Source organism: Saccoglossus kowalevskii, chromosome 5 (assembly GCF_978046115.1).
Source record: "Saccoglossus kowalevskii chromosome 5, keSacKowa6.1, whole genome shotgun sequence".
Lineage (NCBI taxonomy): Eukaryota > Metazoa > Hemichordata > Enteropneusta > Harrimaniidae > Saccoglossus > Saccoglossus kowalevskii.
The window spans coordinates 6,439,620-6,463,994 of record NC_140645.1 but is presented as its reverse complement, the minus strand read 5'-3'; the positions used below and the strand labels follow the sequence as shown (position 1 = coordinate 6,463,994).

The 24,375-nt window shown below is 35.1% G+C and overlaps 1 protein-coding gene across 9 annotated transcripts in view; it reads right to left on the bottom strand.

Moving 5' to 3' along the window:
- Nucleotides 1–2,015: 2,015 nt before the first annotated feature.
- Nucleotides 2,016–24,375, bottom strand: part of LOC102803116 (neural cell adhesion molecule 2-like) — a 101,166-nt gene continuing 78,806 nt past the window's right edge. For 2 of the 9 annotated variants that reach the window (XM_085499086.1, XM_085499088.1), the window contains 8 exons: nt 16,627–16,754; nt 16,202–16,427; nt 11,606–11,828; nt 7,890–8,015; nt 7,056–7,136; nt 5,643–5,714; nt 4,616–4,702; nt 2,016–3,124 (listed from right to left, as the gene is read on the bottom strand). In XM_085499086.1, the coding sequence (XP_085355212.1) occupies nt 3,046–3,124; nt 4,616–4,702; nt 5,643–5,714; nt 7,056–7,136; nt 7,890–8,015; nt 11,606–11,828; nt 16,202–16,427; nt 16,627–16,754 (1,022 nt within the window). In that variant the 3' untranslated portion in view covers nt 2,016–3,045. The remainder of the gene's footprint in view (nt 3,125–4,615; nt 4,703–5,642; nt 5,715–7,055; nt 7,137–7,889; nt 8,016–11,605; nt 11,829–16,201; nt 16,428–16,626; nt 16,755–24,375) is intronic. The other 7 variants (XM_085499087.1, XM_085499089.1, XM_085499091.1 and 4 more) reach the window with 7 other exon arrangements.

The following is a 24,375-nucleotide window of genomic DNA, read 5'->3' as shown; positions in this document are numbered from 1 at the left end:
TACAACTAAGAAATCTATTTTTAAAGCCATGAAGCAATATATGCCCTCTGACACACGATGATACTAAATGTTGTTCAGATAATATTTTGCATGCATTAGTATGAGGAACAATGATTGAGATGAGAATAAATGTCAACCATTCATAGTCTCAAACAATTTCACCAAAGTCTCTAGTAGCGTTGATGTTGGGGGAGGGGGGCTGTTGTCTCTAGTAGCGTTGATGTTGGGGGAGGGGGGCTGTTGTCTCTAGTAGCGTTGATGTTGGGGGAGGGGGGCTGTTGTCTCTAGTAGCGTTGATGTTGGGGGAGGGGGGCTGTTGTCTCTAGTAGCGTTGATGTTGGGGGAGGGGGGCTGTTGTCTCTAGTAGCGTTGATGTTGGGGGAGGGGGGCTGTTGTCTCTAGTAGCGTTGATGTTGGGGGAGGGGGGCTGTTGTCTCTAGTAGCGTTGATGTTGGGGGAGGGGGGCTGTTGTCTCTAGTAGCGTTGATGTTGGGGGAGGGGGGGGGCTGTTGTCTCTAGTAGCGTTGATGTTGGGGGAGGGGGGGCTGTTGTCTCTAGTAGCGTTGATGTTGGGGGAGGGGGGCTGTTGTCTCTAGTAGCGTTGATGTTGGGGGAGGGGGGCTGTTGTCTAGTAGCGTTGATGTTGGGGGAGGGGGGCTGTTGTCTCTAGTAGCGTTGATGTTGGGGGAGGGGGGCTGTTGTCTAGTAGCGTTGATGTTGGGGGAGGGGGGCTGTTGTCTCTAGTAGCTTTGATGTTGGGGGAGGGGGGCTGTTGTCTCTAGTAGCGTTGATGTTGGGGGAGGGGGGCTGTTGTCTCTAGTAGCGTTGATGTTGGGGAAGGGGGGCTGTTGTTCAGAGTTTGGGTATTCAGATTTGTTATTTCTTGCAAGTTAACGATTCATATTCCATTCAAAAGTTTCCTTAAAATATACCACCAAGGGAGACATCTCCAATTCACTTTTATCATGCAGCGGTCATTACTTAAATATTTGTGTTCCAAGCCAAGTTTTCATATTGGCAGTGAATTGTATATGAAATATGTCTAGAAGGTTTACACAGCAGTGTCAATTTCATTTCTTGAAAAAAATCACAACTGAATTATATGACAGTTTAAATATATCAAATCAGAAACATGAAAATAAAAAAATCATATCTTATTATGCAAATGAAATTTAATTAAAAAACCTGACAAAAACTAATTGCAATTATAATGTAGCACCATCATTACATTTGAATAAAACACAGCAAAAAAACTTTGGTACTGAAAATGAGTGAGTCCATATATTTGGGTACAAATGAGGAAAACTTTCACACAAAAAAAAAGGGGGGGGGGAAGAAACTGGATTGTAACGCTTTGGTTGTGATCTTAGCTTACAAGCTACAGTTGAGGTAGTATGCATGCAACTAAACTTATATTCATATATATCATTGGTTTAAACACAGATTGCATCACAACTGTACTTTTTAAATCAAACAAACGTGAAATACAGTTTGAATATCAAGATATACTGCCAAGCTGACAAGTTAAAACGACTTACAAGATATCTCTCAGTGGCTTTTAAAAACCCCATAATCTCGGAAGACTGTATTAAGCCAATCAAATGCTGTGTAACAAACTACAATACAAACATGCCACTACTAAAACATAGCCATGTAGACAAATGCAATACGGTGATTTTTACAATTTCTATGAACACAAATAGTTATGAACTCCAGACATCTGTGACTATGACAGGAGTATAATACACTAATAATGTTAATTTTAATTCAGTCAGGAATATAATATTATTCTGCAGGGTTGGGCAGAAATAGTCTATTCCTTCATACTGAACACAGGGAGTTGGACAAACTTATGTATTTTAATAAATTATTAAATAATAAATGTTATACAACTTTTCTTTTACCCCCCTTCCTGGTATCGATTTCATATAACATTAGCGCGTAACAAAGTTGTGATAAAGGAAAGAGTGGTATAAACAAAAAGGGGGGGGGGGTAAAAGACCAGGAGGGGGTGGTAAAAGAAAAGTTATATAACATTTTATTATTTAATAATTTATTAAAATACATAAGTTTGTCCAACTCCCTGTGATACTGAATTAATTTTTTTAAAACAAAACCTACTTATTCTTATGTCATCAGAGATATGCAGATTTCACATGTCTTCCTGAGGACAATGATGTAAACTTGATTTAATAAATTTACCACAGACCAAATGGTCTTTGTTATCACAGTGCATTGTGGGTATTAGATATGAAGAACAGGGTGAAAGTACTTGATGCTGCTTAATTTGCATAATCTCACAGGACAAAATAAAGAGACTCAACAAACCACTCATGCTAACAAAATAAATAAGAACTGAAAAAAAAAATGTGACATATTGTAATCATCAAGTTAAAATAATTTTTTTAAAAAAAACTATAAATTGGGAAAAGTAAATAGAAACAAAATAATGAAATCAATAAATACAAAATGGTGGGATTAAGGCTATTTTTCGGAACAGCCTTTAAAAAAAGAACTTTTGGAGCATAATTCAATTTATAACCATGGGAATGCAATAAAAAGATTTTAAAAAATTATAAAAAAAATAACATATATACATGCGTCATATTGCAGGATGACAAAACAACGCCATTTTAAAAATTGTTGCTGCAAAATATACTGCATTACCACTGTACATAAACTATTAGAAATTCATGTTTACATTCAAAATTCATACTGCACTGCTATGTCTGTTGGAATAAAACAAAAGCTGCTTGATTCACAGCTAAGAGCTTAATATTTAAAAAAAAAAATCACTTCCCCAAAATATTGCAACGTTCTGAAAGAAGTCTGAACTTACAAATACAACATGAAAATCTCGAAACTGGTTGCCACGGAAACAGTCTGCATCATTACAGGACAGTATCCTACAATCGTGCTGGTCATGGTGACTATGGCAACACTTTTCAATGAACAGCCTCTTTCTAAAAATCGCTAGTATTCAATTTACGACGAGAGTAAACTTCTTTGGGGAGGGACAATAATTGTTCCAACAGCCAATGCACTCTAAGCTTGTACTTCTTTCTTGACGTCCATATCAATATCATTCAAATCGGCTTCTCGTGATACTTCATAATCTTCGGGCCTAAAAAGATAATTTTTTCCAGTTTTAGCATTGTTACATTTATTGATAATATTTATTTTATTTACAAAACCAACCTAGGAAAGATCAAGACAAAGTAATTAACACACACATTGTTATTTGACCCCCGTATCCAGCTGGTAATTATCTGGTGTATTGATTGAAAGGACCAGCTGGTAATTATCTGGTGTATTTATTGAAAGGACCAGCTGGTAATTATCTGGTCTATTTATTGAAAGGACTAGCTGGTAATTATCTGGTGTATTTATTGAAAGGACCAGCTGGTAATTATCTGGTGTATTTATTGAAAGGACCAGCTGTTTTACCTTAACATGCAAATTGATTTTACAACATGCAACACTGGGTGAAATTAGAGGGATAGGTACTGGAAACATTCAACATCACAAACATGTATATTCTATGACAAAAGAAATTAGGTTAAAACAGAAAGTAAGAAAGTATTTGTCATCAAAAATCATTAAGTTGACGTCATCACATTATGTATAGATTCAGAAGAACACTTAAAGTCATTGACCTTTTACACTCAGTGTGTTATCCCCCAACTTGTGTATGCATGGTGCTATGTACTATTATATTCAATGTTGCCATCCAGTGTGATTTTCTGAGTGATTTGCGAAATGTTTTCAAATGTAAAGTTCCCTCTAAAATAAGATCAAAGTCAATTTAAAGAAACAAATTTATGGTATTATAATAATACACAGTTTACTTACTTAACTGTATCATAATTCTAATGCAATATTCATTAAATTAACGAGCCATATAAATCTTTAATTTCTATTTAGAGATTGAACTTCTATTGCACTTTATAGTTTCAAATCTACTGTAACAGTCAGAAACCTAGACTCATCAACACGGGGGGATACAGTTAATAAGTGGAATGGCCCATCATCAGATTTTGGGAAAACACAATTATTAATTAAATTATTCTAAACATTACATCCATCCCAAAAAATATTCCACCCAAAGTATGTAAAGATGCTAAATGAACAGAGAAACTGTAACATTAATGCAATAATGTTTGAATGTAATTAAAAATACTGAAAAATACTGAGCTGAAATGCTTTTAAGACATCTGTTCAAATTACTGTGTGTCATTTTAATCAAATATTTCTTTGTTGGACTTTCTAGATCAAAGCAAAATGACAAGGCATAGCATAGAAGACATTAGTCTGGAATATTAAATCTAATCTGTTCACCTTACAAAATATACTACAACGGTCGTTATAACAATCATACTTATTAATATGGAGATGAGTCAAAGAAGACTATACAATAAAACTATGAAATTATATTTGACATGACTACAATTCGTAACATTGTTAATTTTCCAATCTTTAACCTAAAGGTCAAATCACACTGGTAGTTGGCATACGTTGAATTAATTTGCATAAATTAAAATATAAATTATGAAATAGAGGGTTGTTAAGGTTATTTGCAATCTGCAATCATTGATAGAGTGAAGAACACACAGACCCTTTCTTAGGTTCTTGATCAGGGGTCAAGGCAGGATTCTCTCGCTGTACTTCAGCTGGTTTGGCGTCGGGGTTATTCTGGTCCTTCCTGTTCATACACACACACACCATATGAACAACGTACAACAATGGTATGATCATGGTAGATGGGTGGAAGGAGAAAAAGTAGGAATGATAGAAAGAGAAATGAGTATCTAATAAAAAACTATGGTCGTCTTTTTAAAATATGCAGGCCCTCATAGGTTAATAAAGTTTAGACATAAATCCTTGTTGAACAATTATCCGCGATTGAAAAAACATTTACATGGTATCTTGGTAAAAAAACAATCACTGTAAATGTACAACATTATTAATCAGACAGAATCATATGATTATACACAAAGGTCTAAAAAAGCGAAATGACCAAACTTCATGTGGTCAATCATGGTTTTATAAAATGGAAATTATATTTTTAAATGTGCTCAAACCTATTAGTATTATAAATTATGTGAGTGACAAGTGAATAGTAGCAAGAAAATAACTGAGCACGACTACACAGACACATTTCACAAAATTGTCCACATTGTCACTTTTTATGCACTATAGATTTTTAGACAAAACTTAACAGCTGTGAAAATCACGATTGATTTTTAGGAGTGATATTAAATGCAGTACAATAATATCACAAAAACCAAAAACAAATTATAAATTAAATCAAATATTTTTTTAAATAATGTAGAAAAAGCCAGGCAAAACAGTATGCTCCATGTTTTTGCGACTGAAACATTCCGATAATATTTGACAAAGATTTATAGAATAGGAAATCAAATTTGAAAGTTTTATGAATTGTACATACAATAATAAACAATGCCAATGAGAGTACCTGTGAAAGAAAGTTTGATTCAAAAGTGATATTTTTGTCTTTCGAAAAGATTGATAGTGTCACTAATTTCTGTCTCAAAAATCTACAGTCACCAACAACACATTCATAGGATGGTAGTCACCAACAATACAAGGACACATTCATAGGATGGTACACAGTCACCAACCCTTTCAAGAGAGACTCCTTCTCATCATCCCCTGTCTCATTACTTTCTTTCCTCTCTTCCGGATTATCCTTACTGTCAATGGTTGTTGGGATGGTAACAGATAGAATGGATGCAAGGATGGATGGATGGAGAATGAGTGTACCATTAGTAACGTAACAACTTCAAAATAAGACAAGTATTCAATATTGCCATATATCTCAATGAGTACATCTAAAGGAAATTTAATGAGAATCTCAGCAAATGTTGTGAATATTACTATAATTGCGTACAAGTGTAATGTTGAAAAAAAACATGCACAGCACTTTTTCTTTTTTTAACTAATTTCAAATTGTTTTCTGTAATATGAGAAATTAGATTTAGCTCCAATTAACAAACAAATCAGTTTCTATTTTCTCAGACGAGTGTTATTTGCAAATATATACATGTATATTGGAAACAATAAACCCATGTATGTAACATGAACTAGTTTTGTTTTGTGAGAAGCATACAAGTTAATTTAAGAATACATCCCAATGTATTTAACTATTAGCTTTATGCATAACAAGTTGATGCGTCAGTACAGTGATGTTTCATATAACATTTTCATATTGAATAATTCCTTATATGGCAATATTGTTGACAGAATCAAAGATTTTGTTTAAATTTACTGCAAAGTTTTTAATGAGTTCATAGAACATGCAAGAATAAGCAAGAATGGAATCATTAGAAAGAAAGAAACAATGAGGGGGATGAAATGTCAGATGCAAATTATAAAATGAATATCTACCCCACCCTTATTGCTACCCTGAGGACTTGACATACAGTAGATATCATCAGATACAGTGCAGTACAACAATATCCAAAGTAGCGGGCAAAGATCCACATGTCTGACAGTGTTTTTGCCAAGACTTGGGAATGCAGCAGGTAACACAATTGAGGAACATTAATAAATTTCAGACTCCACTCCCCTATCACTCATCCAAATCAAGATCCCAGAAGAATTAATTATTACTTTCCAAATTATACCATTTTGAAGTAATTTTAATAACACAGCTCCCCTAATCACTCATGCCACTGTGTTCAGGAGAGCTGATTTTTATTTCCCAGGCCATATTCAAGGCCTGAAAAATTCATATGGAGAACAAGTTTAATGGACTCCAATACCTGCTTATTGCCCTTAACAAAAAAAAGTGTCTGACATGCACACCACACAGACGACACAGACATGACAGACTGCAGTACCAGTATATACACCAGGAAAGATACCTTAGTTTATAAAGAGGCAGGTAAGAATATTTATTTGACATCAAATATAATCAGTGCAGCAGTAGTTATTTGTGCAGCAAAAGAAAGGAATGTTGTTAGTGATTATTATGCCACACAATGCAAGCAAATTACACCTAGAAAAAGACGTAAAGCATTAATTGTACAAACTCTGTTAGCAGGTGGTCACTTTCCAATGGTTCTGGTTCCTCCTCTTTCAACTCCTCATAATTGTGAACATCCTCCTCTTTGCTATTATTGTCAAGCAGGATTAGAAATGAAACACCAAAAATAAATATTAGTACTCAACATTCAGCTTTCAAGCATGTGCTATGTATTAGGTTACAGTACAGGTTTGTTTTTATTTGACAGGAAACACAGTTATGGGGGAATTACACAATTAGGTAATGTGAGGGCACAAAAGTATTGTCTAGATTACACATTTGAGAACAGTGGGCACAAAAGAATTTCAAAGATCACAGACAAGAACAAAAACATTGAAAGTTTTAATTTTAAAAACAAAAGAACTTTATGATAACAGTTTGAGGGCGCTATTTGCGGCTTTACTCATGTTGATGTTTTCCCAACTATGTATGTGCAAACAAACTAATAAGCATCACACTTGGATGTCATGTGATCACAATCAAAATTTCCTGCTTTTTTTATCGTCTCTCACATCTATGGTCTCATAATAATTAAACAAGACATGCACATCATTAACAACATTTCAAAATTGAGCATATTACGCCCTAACACCTAAAAGGGTGTACATGTTATGACACGAACAGAAAATCCAAACTACCTTGTTGCACCAATCAAATGTTAAATAAACAAAAAGAGCAGGTGTATCAAGGTTTTTTTTCATGAACAAGAACGTCGACGAGGAGAGGGACAACAATAACCAAAGAAAATCCAAAAAGAAATGTACATAAATACATTGGTTTTGAAACAAATAGTAAAATAACAACCAAATACATGCAAACGTATATAAAAATTGAAACAAACCCCTCAGAATCAAAACTATCTTCCGGAGGTGGTTTTTCTGTGGAATCTCCGTCAGTTTCAATCTTTTCCATCGGCATGTCATCCCCCTTAACAGGAGTACCATCAGGTATCTGATCATCACTGGGTCTAGATAGAAAGCTTACACCAATAAACTTGTGCCATGGTTAAACATAAATACTTAACTTGACCAGAAAAGGATCAAAATCAAAGTATTTTATAAATAACTAATTAATTGCAGGATAATATTTAGTGTTATTTAGATTTATTTCCAAAGCTCCATCTTTATCAGAAATTCAAACATGTTCTAGAGCTGGAAGCTTTGATCAAAATAATTTAGAACATTTAAGACAAGCTTTGTGTCATCTCAGAATTGTTGTACATAAATTATGCACTGAGTGTGATAGAGGAATAAGAAAATCACCAAACTGATAGAATTTGTGTAAAATATAAAAGATGAATACCATATCTGTATTATTTGTCAAAAATATGCAGATCTTAAAAAATTCCACATTCCTAAGTACAAATACATAAACCCTATGAAAAGTTTTTCTCTTTAATGCAATCACAGGGTACAATTGTATTACTTAAAGCGAGGGAGTCATCAGATGGCCATAGCGTGTCATTGTTTACAAACAATTGTTGTTGATGTCGCTTGGGACTCGATTCCCACGTGTGCGCAGGTAACAACCCTCTCCCTTTAACTTGTCTAAATTTATTTTCTTTGTTATTAAAAACATGTTTGCATAAGCAGATGTGTTTGAATTTTGATTTGTTTTGATAATATGTATTTGAAATAAAATAAATTATATATTCTGTAATATAATATTTAAATGAGGTTGTTAAAGAATGGTTTCAATACTTGAGATGTAAAGTATATTGTATTTAATATTTATTTTTTTATTTAATGGTGATCAGTACCCACAAGACTTTTGAAGGTGTATCTTTGAAACTTGACGAAATTTATGAGTAGAAACAAGTTTTCAACAATTCAAATTTGAATTTTATTGAACGATAAATGTTATTACTTTCAGAGTCAGATACAAAATAATACCAGACATAAACTAATCAGGCCACAGCATTGTTTTCGTAAATGTGCAAAACAGGAAAGGCATCTACATTGATTAATATAAGTATTTTAAAATATATAAATCAATCAGAACACCAATGTTAAGGATATGGGCTAAAACACGAATAACTAATTATTTAATCATTTATTAATTAATCTTTCATCCTGGATATCAAGTCAATCTCCCAATCTCTCTTGTTCATTCCCAGTAAGCAATTGACAAAACATTTAAACATGAAGATATATTCTTATATATTCAGCATATTAAATTAGTCAGAGTTACCTAGATTTAGTTTCAGGGTGTAAAGTTATGCAAGGTACATAAAAAAAAGGTGCATTTTAAATTAACAGTCCAGGTTAGATAATCAACAATTGTCTACAGTAAACAAGATTCTTTGACCCAGGAGTTGCATTGCAAACTCCTTGCATAATGTCAAACCTCAAACAGTGTGGTGCTAAGTGTACACATACATATACTACACATATTGTCAAACCTCAAACAGTGTGGTGCTAAGTGTACACATACATATACTACACATGTCAAACCTCAAACAGTGTGGTGCTAAGTGTACACATACATATACTACACATAATGTCAAACCTCAAACAGTGTGGTGCTAAGTGTACACATACATATACTACACATAATGTCAAACCTCAAACAGTGTGGTGCTAAGTGTACACATACATATACTACACATAATGTCAAACCTCAAATAGTGTGGTGCTAAGTGTACACATACATATACTACACATAATGTCAAACCTCAAACAGTGTGGTGCTAAGTGTACACATACATATACTACACATGTCAAACCTCAAACAGTGTGGTGCTAAGTGTACACATACATATACTACACATGTCAAACCTCAAACAGTGTGGTGCTAAGTGTACACATACATATACTACACATAATGTCAAACCTCAAACAGTGTGGTGCTAAGTGTACACATACATATACTACACATAATGTCAAACCTCAAACAGTGTGGTGCTAAGTGTACACATACATATACTACACATGTCAAACCTCAAACAGTGTGGTGCTAAGTGTACACATACATATACTACACATAATGTCAAACCTCAAACAGTGTGGTGCTAAGTGTACACATACATATACTACACATAATGTCAAACCTCAAACAGTGTGGTGCTAAGTGTACACATACATATACTACACATAATGTCAAACCTCAAACAGTGTGGTGCTAAGTGTACACATACATATACTACACATAATGTCAAACCTCAAATAGTGTGGTGCTAAGTGTACACATACATATACTACACATAATGTCAAACCTCAAACAGTGTGGTGCTAAGTGTACACATACATATACTACACATAATGTCAAACCTCAAACAGTGTGGTGCTAAGTGTACACATACATATACTACACATAATGTCAAACCTCAAACAGTGTGGTGCTAAGTGTACACATACATATACTACACATAATGTCAAACCTCAAATAGTGTGGTGCTAAGTGTACACATACATATACTACACATAATGTCAAACCTCAAACAGTGTGGTGCTAAGTGTACACATACATATACTACACATAATGTCAAACCTCAAAGTGTAGTGCTAAGTGTACACATACATATACTACACATAATGTCAAACCTCAAACAGTGTGGTGCTAAGTGTACACATACATATACTACACATAATGTCAAACCTCAAACAGTGTGGTGCTAAGTGTACACATACATATACTACACATAAATTGAGTTATATAATTAGCATGCGTAGGGTGATAGAATGCACAGTGATGTGAGTATCATTTGCAGCATTGAACATTCCATGCACTGCATTGTTATTACTCTAATCCCAAGACACCTGCAAGTTACAACAAACACATGCATTATGAATACCATAATTGCTTTATTAGTAGCACATATATTTATGTAATTGACAAAATGGTCAAATAAGTCGTATTTTGATGTTTCTGTATATGTACACATGCTTCCAATGTAGCAATTATGGTAATATGTGCAATTCTAGCAAAAATATATGCTAATGTAATTCCATATCTTAGAACCTGATCTTTAAACAAAATAGTGCATTGATGAATATTTATAAATTTTCTCTTTAATTTATTTGTATTCTCCTTGGTTCTCAAAATTCAAGTTATTAGGTAAATTAAGCCATGGAGTTATTAATACACAAAATAATCAGGTACAGATGATCACTACATTTCGATATCAAGCAGTGACTATCAACTTTTATAGTTTGAAGTTGTATAATATTCTTGAAAGCATGTGAACTGAAACTAAATACTTTGTTAAAATTGAAAACTTTGCAAAATAGGAAGAAAAAACTGGTGATAACAAAATTGTCGTGGTTAGTGGAACGAGATGTGCATATGCTTACAATGTAAAAATAAAACAACAAAATTGTTGATAACAAAAAAGGCTTTACCTAAGAAAAAAACATGCAACATCAGATTACATTGATGTACCCTCTAGTGCAGATTAGTGTGCCCTCTAGAGGCAGAATTTAATACCATGCATATTCACTTAAACTGTGCAGTTAATAAATTAACCTCAATTCAGTTCAAAACAGTTCAATATTTCAAAAATCCCCTGATAACTGACAGCAAAGAACAATTTGTACTGAATCTCAAATTAAAACTTACGGTACTTTGGTGCGACCCTCCTCCATGTCCTTCTCTCCAACTGGCGTCTTGCCACACAGGTTGACACACAGACACATCAGGATACCACAGTCGTTCATACAATAGCAAGTGACGTCAACAATGATGAGAAGAAGAAAGAAAATCGCTATGACGATTCCAATGATAGCACCGGTAGTAAGTGCAGCTGTACCAATCTGTGGGCCTGGTTTTATCGTATAGTCAACTGATTACAACGAAAGGAAAAGCAGATTATGAGGTGACGTGGTTTTGGGTTGTTATTAAGAGATTATGAAATCTCTGCTTAAATCAAAATCAACAGCTATACATAGACTATAAGCTGTTGTACAAAGTCTACCATTATTAGTATTCATAGGGTTCATACGCCTCTAATGAAATAAAGTTTTTCTGTATTTCATCACAACTTTATTCAGTAGATTTTAATGCAAATTGTTCAATTTTCCAAGACTTTGCAAGACCCCTGTCAATTCCATGACCATCCAGGACTGTGTGAATCATGTACTCTGTAGAAATTTACAATCAGTGTATTTTACATTTCTACATTAACATACCAGTATCTTTAAAATGCAACAAACAATAACATTTATTTATTTCTATTCATAGTTTAGAGCATAGTATAAAGCACTATAAAATAGACAATCTAAAAAAACTACAGAGAATCTTTTCAAAAAGTTATGATCAGTCATGCTGAAAAATGTTAATAGCAAGCTAATAATATGTACTGAGCTGTTGTATTGAAGGACTATGTAATTTCTCAGGTTGAAATTGAAGCAAGTAGACTTTTAGACTTCAGACAACAGTTACTGCAGCTGTGTATGGATTTCATGTAAATGAACAACACATTAGACTGGCATGTGTATATATTGCTATGTGGTGTGTTCAGTCGTTGTGCATATAATTGATATGGTACATTCAGTCAAGGTGATTCATCCAATTGGGGTGACGTGTTCAGTCGCCCTGGTGCATTCAATTGGGGTGACGTGTTCAGTCGCCCTGGTGCGTTCAATTGGGGTGACGCGTTCAGTCGCCCTGGTGCATTCAATTAGGGTGACGTGTTCAGTCGCCCTGGTGCGTTCAATTGGGGTGACGTGTTCAGTCGCCCTGGTGCGTTCAATTGGGGTGGTGTGTTCAGTCGCCCTGGTGCGTTCAATTGGGGTGGTGTGTTCAGTCGCCCTGGTGCGTTCAATTGGGGTGACGTGTTCAGTCGCCCTGGTGCATTCAATTAGGGTGACGTGTTCAGTCGCCCTGGTGCGTTCAATTGGGGTGGTGTGTTCAGTCGCCCTGGTGCGTTCAATTGGGGTGGTGTGTTCAGTCGCCCTGGTGCGTTCAATTGGGGTGGTGTGTTCAGTCGCCCTGGTGCGTTCAATTGGGGTGACGTGTTCAGTCGCCCTGGTGCGTTCAATTAGGGTGGTGTGTTCAGTCACCCTGGTGCATTCAATTAGGGTGGTGTGTTCAGTCGCCCTGGTGCATTAAATTGGGTGGTGTGTTCAGTTGCCCTGGTGCATTAAATTGGGGTGGTGTTCAGTCGCCCTGGTGCATTAAATTGGGGTGGTGTGTTCAGTCGCCCTGGTGCATTAAATTGGGGTGGCGTGTTCAGTCGACCTGGTGTGTTCAATTGGAGTGGTGTGTTCAGTCGCCCTGGTGTGTTCAATTGGAGTGGTGTGCTCAGTCGACTTGGTGCATTAAATTGGGGTGGTGTGTTAAGTCGCCCTGGTGCATTAAATTGGGGTTGTGTGTTCAGTCGACCTGGTGTGTTCAATTGGAGTGGTGTGTTCAGTCGCCCTGGTGCGTTCAATTGAAGTGGTGTGTTCAGTCGCCCTGGTGCGTTCAATTGGGGTGGTGTTCAGTCGCCCTGGTGCATTAAATTGGGGTGGTGCGTTCAGTCAACGTGTTGCAATCAGTTGATATGGTGCGTTCTTTTGATGTGATGCATTCACTCGTTGTAGTGCATTCAGTCAGCTGGGCACATTTAGGTGACGTTGTGTATTAACTATCTATACAAGTAATAAACTCTTATTAAGCATCCTCTTTTCAGTATGCCTGGTAGACAAGAGAAAGACGAGTCATGAAGGTAGACCATTAGGTGCAGCGTGCAAGCGACAGTTTGAGTCTTGCACACAGTAAATATTTATTTTGATTTGAAATTTACTTTTGTAGCTACCATGACTTTTAATAAGTGCACTCTTAAATTAAGTTTAATCTGTGGACAATAGACCTCCAGTACTCTTGAAATAAAATGGGCTGGAAAAAGCAAAAACATAAAATATATTTGTTTAAGCTTGTTTTGAGTGTGTTTCATATATTTGTGTGAATGCAACTTTAATTATTTCAAACACAATGCTAGAAGAAAAAAAAATTAAATAATCTGTAATAATGAAATGGCAAGAATGTTAAAAGTTACTGTTGATATCATGCAATTGCTGACAGGAAGAACGAGATAGTGTCAGGCTATCAACTCATTTATTTAAAGTGCAAAAATCTCCTATGATTATGAACAGTGCCATCTAGTGTTCAAATATTAACTAATATTAAGAGAAAAATGACAAATTTATTTGGTGAGGATTGTGCTCATAGCGAGGGTTATTTGGTGAAGTTGATTTTGACAGTGAGGGGTGAGGACTTAAACATCAAATTTCGCAATAATAAATATGGTTTTTCATTTTCCATGACAGTATTTAAGGAAACTGAGAGTGCCCTACTTATGAAAAATGCCTATTGATACAGGGCGCTGCTAAAATGAAATTTATTTGGTTTACTTCTATTATGTTCTGAATGCAAATCATTTCACAGAGAGAAGCAGGGCTCAAGTTTTGTGGATTTTTACTTTATTCTTATTTTGTTTTTTCTTCTGTCCAACACTTTGTAAATCAAATCAGTAATGAACCCCACCCTAATGAGCCAACCGCTAACCAATTTTTGTCATGTCTTGTTTGAAAAAAAAATATAATCTTAACACAAACTCCCCTCAAAATAAGAACCCAGATAATTCACCAGTGTCCCCTCTAAGAAAACAATTTGCAGCCAAGTAGTCTTCAGACTTGGGACCTCATGAAATAAATACTTAACACTTAACACAAGGCCTGCTAATTTTTCAGTTTTTTCCCCACTCATTTTTTGCTTTCACCAAATGACACAAAAAAACCTGAATATAATGATACTCCTGGATACAAAGTAAGTTAGATATCTGAAAATATTTTCCATATACTATGATTTTTTTCTATAATTTCTAATTGGCAATAGGTCTTGAAGAACAGGTATAAAAAATGATGTGTGTTCATTTTGAATAAGTAAGAAAAAGATTACGAAGAGGAAACACTGGTGTTATATTTGAATTAAAACTATGGTGATAGATTGAAATGATTGACTTACACAAAATGTACACAGATGATAAGAGGAATGAGAAAGAGAAAATACATTGTTATGATTAGTGACAATAGAATGTGCGCCCTCTATAGTTTGAAAATCACAAATCTTTATATAGCCCCCTCTACAGGTACCTTTAATGTGTATTAGCCCCCTTCCCCAACCGAATAGGAAATGTGATTACAAGGCTATAATTGACAACATGCAGAACACCAAGTGACTATTTTCAATTGAAAGTTATCAAGAACAAGCAAGTCTTCTTACAAATCATTCATCATACGTACATCTCATTATTTTATGGATATGTGATATGGGAAGTGATTAAAACTGTTCACTAATTATTCTTTTAGGAAGCAGAGTAAAATAGAAAATTCAGGAGAATTTTGCATTTTCAAAATATCAAGGTAAAACCCTGCAGTATCCATTTTAAACTGATGAGCATGTGGACAACTTTTTTTAATTGACCTACTAAACATGCAAGAGAATATACAATGTTTACTAGGTGGAATGAAAGCATTACAGACAATTTCATCAGGTTATTTAGTTGCACTGCTGAACCATACAAAACAGAGGCCTGAGATCACTACCTGTTTGCAGGAACAATCCAAAGACCAACTAATAAATTGGTAGATATTATACAAAGGTGTTTGTATCAAGTTGCATAGATCACAAGAAATGTAATAGAAGTGTTTGATCTAAACAAATGTTCAAATGTGATATAAATAATCTGGAAAGTAAACAAAAATAGCTTTTTACCCAATGAATGCTAAATTCCTTTGTTTTTTTAATAATTTTTTTTCTGAGTGCAAATGTTTTTTTTTTACTCTCTGCTCCTTCATATATTTCCAAATCTTTACAAGAGACATACAAGGAGTTATAAAATTTCCTAAGAAAGTCTCGAACATTACAATATAGCGTGCAACTTTCTTATTGGCATTATTTCTTATTGGCCAATTAATTTTAAACTCATTAATTTTTGTCTCAGTCTGTTTTCATATTAAAACATTGTTGTGCCAATACAAAGGATTAAGTTGTGAATTATTCATACAAATCTTATATGCGGTCTTTTCAACTGTCTGGCAGAAAAGTTGCAAGTTCCATGTACGAATGTTGTTTGCACCTGCTATAATGTTAATACATCCCATCAGTACTAAGCAGAGGAATTAATGTGTAAACAGATAACAGTGCTAATGTTAATATGTAAATATTGCATACCTAATCTAGGCTTAGTAGGTCCTACAGTAGGAGCGGTCCTTCCAGTAGAAATGGTTAGAGCAGCAACATCACCTCTGCCTATTGAGTTAATAGCTAGCAATTCAACGTCATAGGAGGTTTCTGGTTTTAAGTCTTCTATTAAGTAGTCTGTTGAATAGTTAGGGATGCCACTCTTATCTTTCCAGAATCCACTGCCTTGTGGACTACCATCTTCGGCAAAGAACAACTGCAAAGAAAGATTCAAATGATGGTTGAAAATAATTTTACCAATCACAACAATGCAGCGAATGCATGACAGTTAATCAACCTACGATTGGAAGAAACCTGCAGAGACTCGTAGTTAATGGGGGTTACCAAATGGCTTCTAGCCAGTGAAAGCAAGAGTGGAGTTCCAGCATGATCAGGTCTTGATCATTTAAACATACCTCTCGATATTTTAACTCATAAAACCTGATTTCCATTCCACCGTCTTTAGGTGTAATCCACTGTAGGTTGTATTTGGTGCCCATCTGTGTAGTTGGAGCACTAGTGATGATGGGAGCATATGGGTGACCTGTTGGGTATAAAAATAACCAGTTACTATCAGACACAGACATAGAATAAATTCAAAGAGTCAAACAACCACTCAAGAATTAGGTAGCACATCATGTTTGTCATTTGCACTCCGAAATCATTGCTGAGGCTTTGTTTGTGTTCTGGGACTATGAAACATTTCATCGTTTGAATTTGTGTAAATTACAAAAAATTTGATAGTTGAATTTGTGTAAATAAAAAAAACAGATTTGATGGATTGAATTTATGCATATAAAAAAAAACAGATTTGATGGCTTGAATTTATGCAAATTACAAAAAACATTTGATATTTGAAATTGCATATTAAATTACTGGAAAAATTTGAATTTGTGAAAATTACAATAATTTGTGTGCATGCAAATGTACTTTTGGCTCTTCGTAGTCAATAAAATGCCAATAATTTATTAGAAGTTATCTCAGAATGTAACTTTCATAACTATTTCTATATAGAAATGTTTATGTTTTAAACAACATTTGTATATGTATCATCAGTATTCTCCTCAGCAGCTTATGTTCTGCTTGTTATGCTATGGTAATGAGACTTCAATTCAGTGTTGTGTGTTTATATTTTCATAACTGTTTTCACAATGTGACATACCGGTAGTAAACAACTGTTTAGAATGGCAAGGTGTTATAGCGTGGTAATGAGTGTTGTGTGTTTATATTTTCATAACTGTTTTCACAATGTGACATACCGGTAGTAAACAACTGTTTAGAATGGCAAGGTGTTATAGCGTGGTAATGAGTGTTGTGTGTTTATATTCTCATAACTGTTTTCACAATGTGACATACCGGTAGTAAACAACTGTTTAGAATGGCAAGGTGTTATAGCGTGGTAATGAGTGTTGTGTGTTTATATTTTCATAACTGTTTTCATAATGTGACATACCGGTAGTAAACAACTGTTTAGAATGGCAAGGTGTTATAGCGTGGTAATGAGTGTTGTGTGTTTATATTTTCATAACTGTTTTCATAATGTGACATACCGGTAGTAAACAACTGTTTAGAATGGCAAGGTGTTATAGCGTGGTAATGAGTGTTGTGTGTTTATATTTTCATAACTGTTTTCATAATGTGACATACCGGTAGTAAACAACTGTTTAGAATGGCAAGGTGTTATAGCGTGGTAATGAGTGTTGTGTGTTTATATTTTCATAACTGTTTTCATAATGTGACATACCGGTAGTAAACAACTGTTTAGAATGGCAAGGTGTTATAGCGTGGTAATGAGTGTTGTGTGTTTATATTTTCATAACTGTTTTCATAATGTGACATACCGGTAGTAAACAACTGTTTAGAATGGCAAGGTGTTATAGCGTGGTAATGAGTGTTGTGTGTTTATATTTTCATAACTGTTTTCATAATGTGACATACCGGTAGTAAACAACTGTTTAGAATGGCAAGGTGTTATAGCGTGGTAATGAGTGTTGTGTGTTTATATTTTCATAACTGTTTTCATAATGTGACATACCGGTAGTAAACAACTGTTTAGAATGGCAAGGTGTTATAGCGTGGTAATGAGTGTTGTGTATTTATATTTTCATAACTGTTTTCACAATGTGACATACCGGTAGTAAACCACTGTTTAGAATGGCAAGGTGTTATAGCGTGGTAATGAGTGTTGTGTGTTTATATTTTCATAACTGTTTTCACAATGTGACATACCGGTAGTAAACATCTGTTTAGAATGGCAAGGTGTATATAGCGTGGTAATGAGTGTTGTGTGTTTATATTTTCATAACTGTTTTCATAATGTGACATACCGGTAGTAAACAACTGTTTAGAATGGCAAGGTTTTATAGCGTGGTAATGAGTGTTGTGTATTTATATTTTCATAACTGTTTTCACAATGTGACATACCGGTAGTAAACATCTGTTTAGAATGGCAAGGTGTTATAGCATGGTAATGAGTGTTGTGTATTTATATTTTCATAACTGTTTTCACAATGTGACATACCGGTAGTAAACAACTGTTTAGAATGGCAAGGTGTTATAGCGTGGTAATGAGTGTTGTGTGTTTATATTTTCATAACTGTTTTCACAATGTGACATACCGGTAGTAAACATCTGTTTAGAATGGCAAGGTGTTATAGCGTGGTAATGAGTGTTGTGTGTTTATATTTTCATAACTGTTTTCATAATGTGACATACCGGTAGTAAACAACTGTTTAGAATGGCAAGGTGTTATAGCGTGGTAATGAGTGTTGTGTGTTTATATTTTCATAACTGTTTTCATAATGTAACATACCGGTAGTAAACAACTGTTTAGAATGGCAAGGTGTTATAGCGTGGTAATGAGTGTTGTGTGTTTATATTTTCATAACTGTTTTCATAATGTGACATACCGGTAGTAAACAACTGTTTAGAATGGCAAGGTGTTATAGCGTGGTAATGAGTGTTGTGTGTTTATATTTTCATAACTGTTTTCATAATGTGACATACCGGTAGTAAACAACTGTTTAGAATGGCAAGGTGTTATAGCGTGGTAATGAGTGTTGTGTGTTTATATTTTCATAACTGTTTTCATAATGTGACATACCGGTAGTAAACAACTGTTTAGAATGGCAAGGTGTTATAGCGTGGTAATGAGTGTTGTGTATTTATATTTTCATAACTGTTTTCACAATGTGACATACCGGTAGTAAACCACTGTTTAGAATGGCAAGGTGTTATAGCGTGGTAATGAGTGTTGTGTGTTTATATTTTCATAACTGTTTTCACAATGTGACATACCGGTAGTAAACATCTGTTTAGAATGGCAAGGTGTTATAGCGTGGTAATGAGTGTTGTGTGTTTATATTTTCATAACTGTTTTCATAATGTGACATACCGGTAGTAAACAACTGTTTAGAATGGCAAGGTGTTATAGCGTGGTAATGAGTGTTGTGTATTTATATTTTCATAACTGTTTTCACAGTGTGACATACCGGTAGTAAACATCTGTTTAGAATGGCAAGGTGTTATAGCGTGGTAATGAGTGTTGTGTGTTTATATTTTCATAACTGTTTTCACAATGTGACATACCGGTAGTAAACATCTGTTTAGAATGGCAAGGTGTTATAGCGTGGTAATGAGTGTTGTGTGTTTATATTTTCATAACTGTTTTCATAATGGGACATACCGGTAGTAAACAACTGTTTAGAATGGCAAGGTGTTATAGCGTGGTAATCAGTGTTCTCCCCAGAAAAATGTATCAGAGTGGCGGCTAATTTGCATATAATTTACATATCATTAGCATTTGTCTGAAGATAAAGAAAACAATAATGACAGGCTTGCATGGATGAAAATGTGTCTTTATTTTTTAACAAATTTATGTAGAAGATTAAATGAATCTGCTGCTGTGTGATTTCTATGTAATGTTGATTTTTCGGACTTTCATGGAAGCCCAGTGATCTGCAGCTTTTGAGAATGCCGTGATTTTCTTTGCTTCCCACTTCTATTAAATGACATGGCCTTCTTGTGCATCTCCGAGTGTGCGTGTTTATCGATAGCATATTTCGTAATAGTTATACATGGCATAGAATTCCATACCAAAGAACTATTTCTGGATGTTTTTAAGTTGAATTTTCCACATATGTGTCACAGCATTCCTAAAAGATAAGAAATAGGAGCGAATCAATACTTGTTTTTTAAAAAATATCGTCACGATCAACACGAAAATAAACAAATTGCCGCCATTTTGAAAAGTCGCTAAACTTAAAAATTGCCACGATAAACTTTACCCAACTATTTCAAAACACAATACTAGTATTAGTTACTTTGATAAATCGTAGCCAACAATTTTTGAACTTCCAGAAAGAAGGTCGTTTCCAAAAAAATGTTTCGACGATCGGCAAAAAATGAAGCCATACAAAAATTTACTAAACTAGGTCAAAACTCGCTTCCAAGTAAAACGCTACAAATAAATACTTTTTTTACCTTTGCCATCGGATGTTTCTCTCGGCCACGTATATTTTGTTGTCCATTGTGCATCAAATCTAGAGTTTATTTTTTTGCACTTTTCGTTGTAACATCATCTTGGACACGTTTAGTACCACTGCCGACAGGGGTACCGGTGACCGCGTTGCTGGTGGGTTTATCGCTCGCAACCAGGGGCCCAGCAGGGCGTTCTACGCGGAACCACAACGTAATATTTCTGCTGTTTGACATCGTTGCTTCTTCCAGCCAAATATGCTACTGAGAAAATACTCGCTATTACCCCAATTAAATAGGGCGAAAGTGTTTATTGTCGAAGTACGAAGCTGTATTAGTCCATTGTCTTTGCGTAATCACTGACATGTTTCCATTCACACCTGATTTGGCTCACAGTACCGGACGCTGATGACGCTGACTAACAGATTCGCACGTGTATTAACAAGCTAAAACAAAGAGTAACAGGAAATGCCACAGAGTAGCGGGCAATCTCTCAGAGTAGCGGCATAAATAATGGAGTAGCGGCCCCGCTACGCTAAAATGCTTTGGGGAGAACACTGGTGGTAATGAGTGTTGTGTGTTTATATTTTCATAACTGTTTTCACAATGTGACATACCGGTAGTAAACATCTGTTTAGAATGGCAAGGTGTTATAGCGTGGTAATGAGTGTTGTGTGTTTATATTTTCATAACTGTTTTCATAATGTGACATACCGGTAGTAAACAACTGTTTAGAATGGCAAGGTGTTATAGCGTGGTAATGAGTGTTGTGTGTTTATATTTTCATAACTGTTTTCATAATGTGACATACCGGTAGTAAACAACTGTTTAGAATGGCAAGGTGTTATAGCGTGGTAATGAGTGTTGTGTGTTTATATTTTCATAACTGTTTTCATAATGTGACATACCGGTAGTAAACAACTGTTTAGAATGGCAAGGTGTTATAGCGTGGTAATGAGTGTTGTGTGTTTATATTTTCATAACTGTTTTCATAATGTGACATACCGGTAGTAAACAACTGTTTAGAATGGCAAGGTGTTATAGCGTGGTAATGAGTGTTGTGTATTTATATTTTCATAACTGTTTTCACAATGTGACATACCGGTAGTAAACCACTGTTTAGAATGGCAAGGTGTTATAGCGTGGTAATGAGTGTTGTGTGTTTATATTTTCATAACTGTTTTCACAATGTGACATACCGGTAGTAAACATCTGTTTAGAATGGCAAGGTGTATATAGCGTGGTAATGAGTGTTGTGTGTTTATATTTTCATAACTGTTTTCATAATGTGACATACCGGTAGTAAACAACTGTTTAGAATGGCAAGGTTTTATAGCGTGGTAATGAGTGTTGTGTATTTATATTTTCATAACTGTTTTCACAATGTGACATACCGGTAGTAAACCACTGTTTAGAATGGCAAGGTGTTATAGCGTGGTAATGAGTGTTGTGTGTTTATATTTTCATAACTGTTTTCACAATGTGACATACCGGTAGTAAACATCTGTTTAGAATGGCAAGGTGTTATAGCGTGGTAATGAGTGTTGTGTGTTTATATTTTCATAACTGTTTTCATAATGTGACATACCGGTAGTAAACAACTGTTTAGAATGGCAAGGTGTTATAGCGTGGTAATGAGTGTTGTGTATTTATATTTTCATAACTGTTTTCACAGTGTGACATACCGGTAGTAAACATCTGTTTAGAATGGCAAGGTGTTATAGCGTGGTAATGAGTGTTGTGTGTTTATATTTTCATAACTGTTTTCATAATGGGACATACCGGTAGTAAACAACTGTTTAGAATGGCAAGGTGTTATAGCGTGGTAATGAGTGTTGTGTGTTTATATTTTCATAACTGTTTTCACAATGTGACATACCGGTAGTAAACATCTGTTTAGAATGGCAAGGTGTTATAGCGTGGTAATGAGTGTTGTGTGTTTATATTTTCATAACTGTTTTCACAGTGTGACATACCGGTAGTAAACATCTGTTTAGAATGGCAAGGTGTTATAGCGTGGTAATGAGTGTTGTGTGTTTATATTTTCATAACTGTTTTCACAATGTGACATACATGTACCGGTAGTAAACATCTGTTTAGAATGGCAAGGTGTTATAGCGTGGTAATGAGTGTTGTGTGTTTATATTTTCATAACTGTTTTCACAGTGTGACATACCGGTAGTAAACATCTGTTTAGAATGGCAAGGTGTTATAGCGTGGTAATGAGTGTTGTGTGTTTATATTTTCATAACTGTTTTCACAATGTGACATACCGGTAGTAAACATCTGTTTAGAATGGCAAGGTGTTATAGCGTGGTAATGAGTGTTGTGTGTTTATATTTTCATAACTGTTTTCACAATGTGGAGGTATGTAAATGTGTCGAAATGGGCGTAGTGCGAGTGGTTAGTGCTAGTAGCACTAATCCGAAATAGTACTAGATCTAGTGCTGAAATGGCACTAGATCTAGCGCTAAAATGGCACTAGATCTAGTGCTAATATGTACATAGTGCGAGTGGCATTGATATCGCATTGTCAACGACGTCAATACATCCCGTAATTGTCCGAAAATGAATTAATATTTATGTAAATTGTTGTATCTTTCATTCATTGGAAATGTGCTGCAGTGGGAAAATTGAGAATGTACATGAATGTCATTGTCCACGTTTGTCGTAATCACGGTTACTAAAAGAGACCTTTGAAACAACGCGATCGGCCGGGAAACTAGCTCCACGGACAGTGAAACTACAGGTCAAACTTCGCAATTTTTACAAATTGTGAATAGATACACTGTATGAAATCGTATTGTGTGGAAGTTTGTGTTTTCAGCTTCGGTGGATATAAACTTGTAACTTGTATGTAAATGGGGGAATTCAGCGTTGATTTTTTTTAAATCGCTGACGTGCCGTTTTATTTCTAGTCGGCGCCACATTTAATGAAAATAGATCTTCAATGAAATTATGATGCCATATATGAACTAAATAAAAAAATTGTATACTCCTAGTCTAAGTCCCGGGTCCCTGTAAAACTCGGTGGATTTTGTGTGTACGGCGACCTGTGAATGGGCATGTCGCTCAGTACCGCTGGGAACCAGACAGAAAATGAACCGTTGTCTGGTTGTCATGACATTGACCTTTGCGGACATAATCAACCAATGATAAAAGTGGATTCACACAATCCTGTTGTTACATTGTACCAAGGAGCATAGACCTTAGAATGTCTATGCAAGGAGGTACTAACGGAAGCAGCGACAACCCCTCTCAAGTGGCCATTTAAGCCTCTTAACTGACTTATTCCCCTTTGTTTCAACCCAAGTTAATCCTGACAAGGACACTGTCAAGCTCATCTTTACACAAGTAACCAGTTAGCGGAATATGATATAACCTCGCCGATTTTTTAACATGACCATATAATATATGTCTAGACACTTTCTCAGCAATAGTATTTTTTAGGAGTCCTATTATTTGTTCTAGACTCTCGAAATTTTGTTCTTGTTACAGTTGCTAATAATTAAAACATGCGAAATCTGTGAAGTTACAAGTTAGTCTGTGGAATTTCCGGTTGTGAAATGCGTATTTTAACCCTTCACAGCTAAACAAACCCAGTGCGCATACGTGATGACCGTAGTTTTGTATAGCGGCGATTTTTCGGCAGTTTTTAAATATTTTGGCGTAATTTTTTAGACATTTCA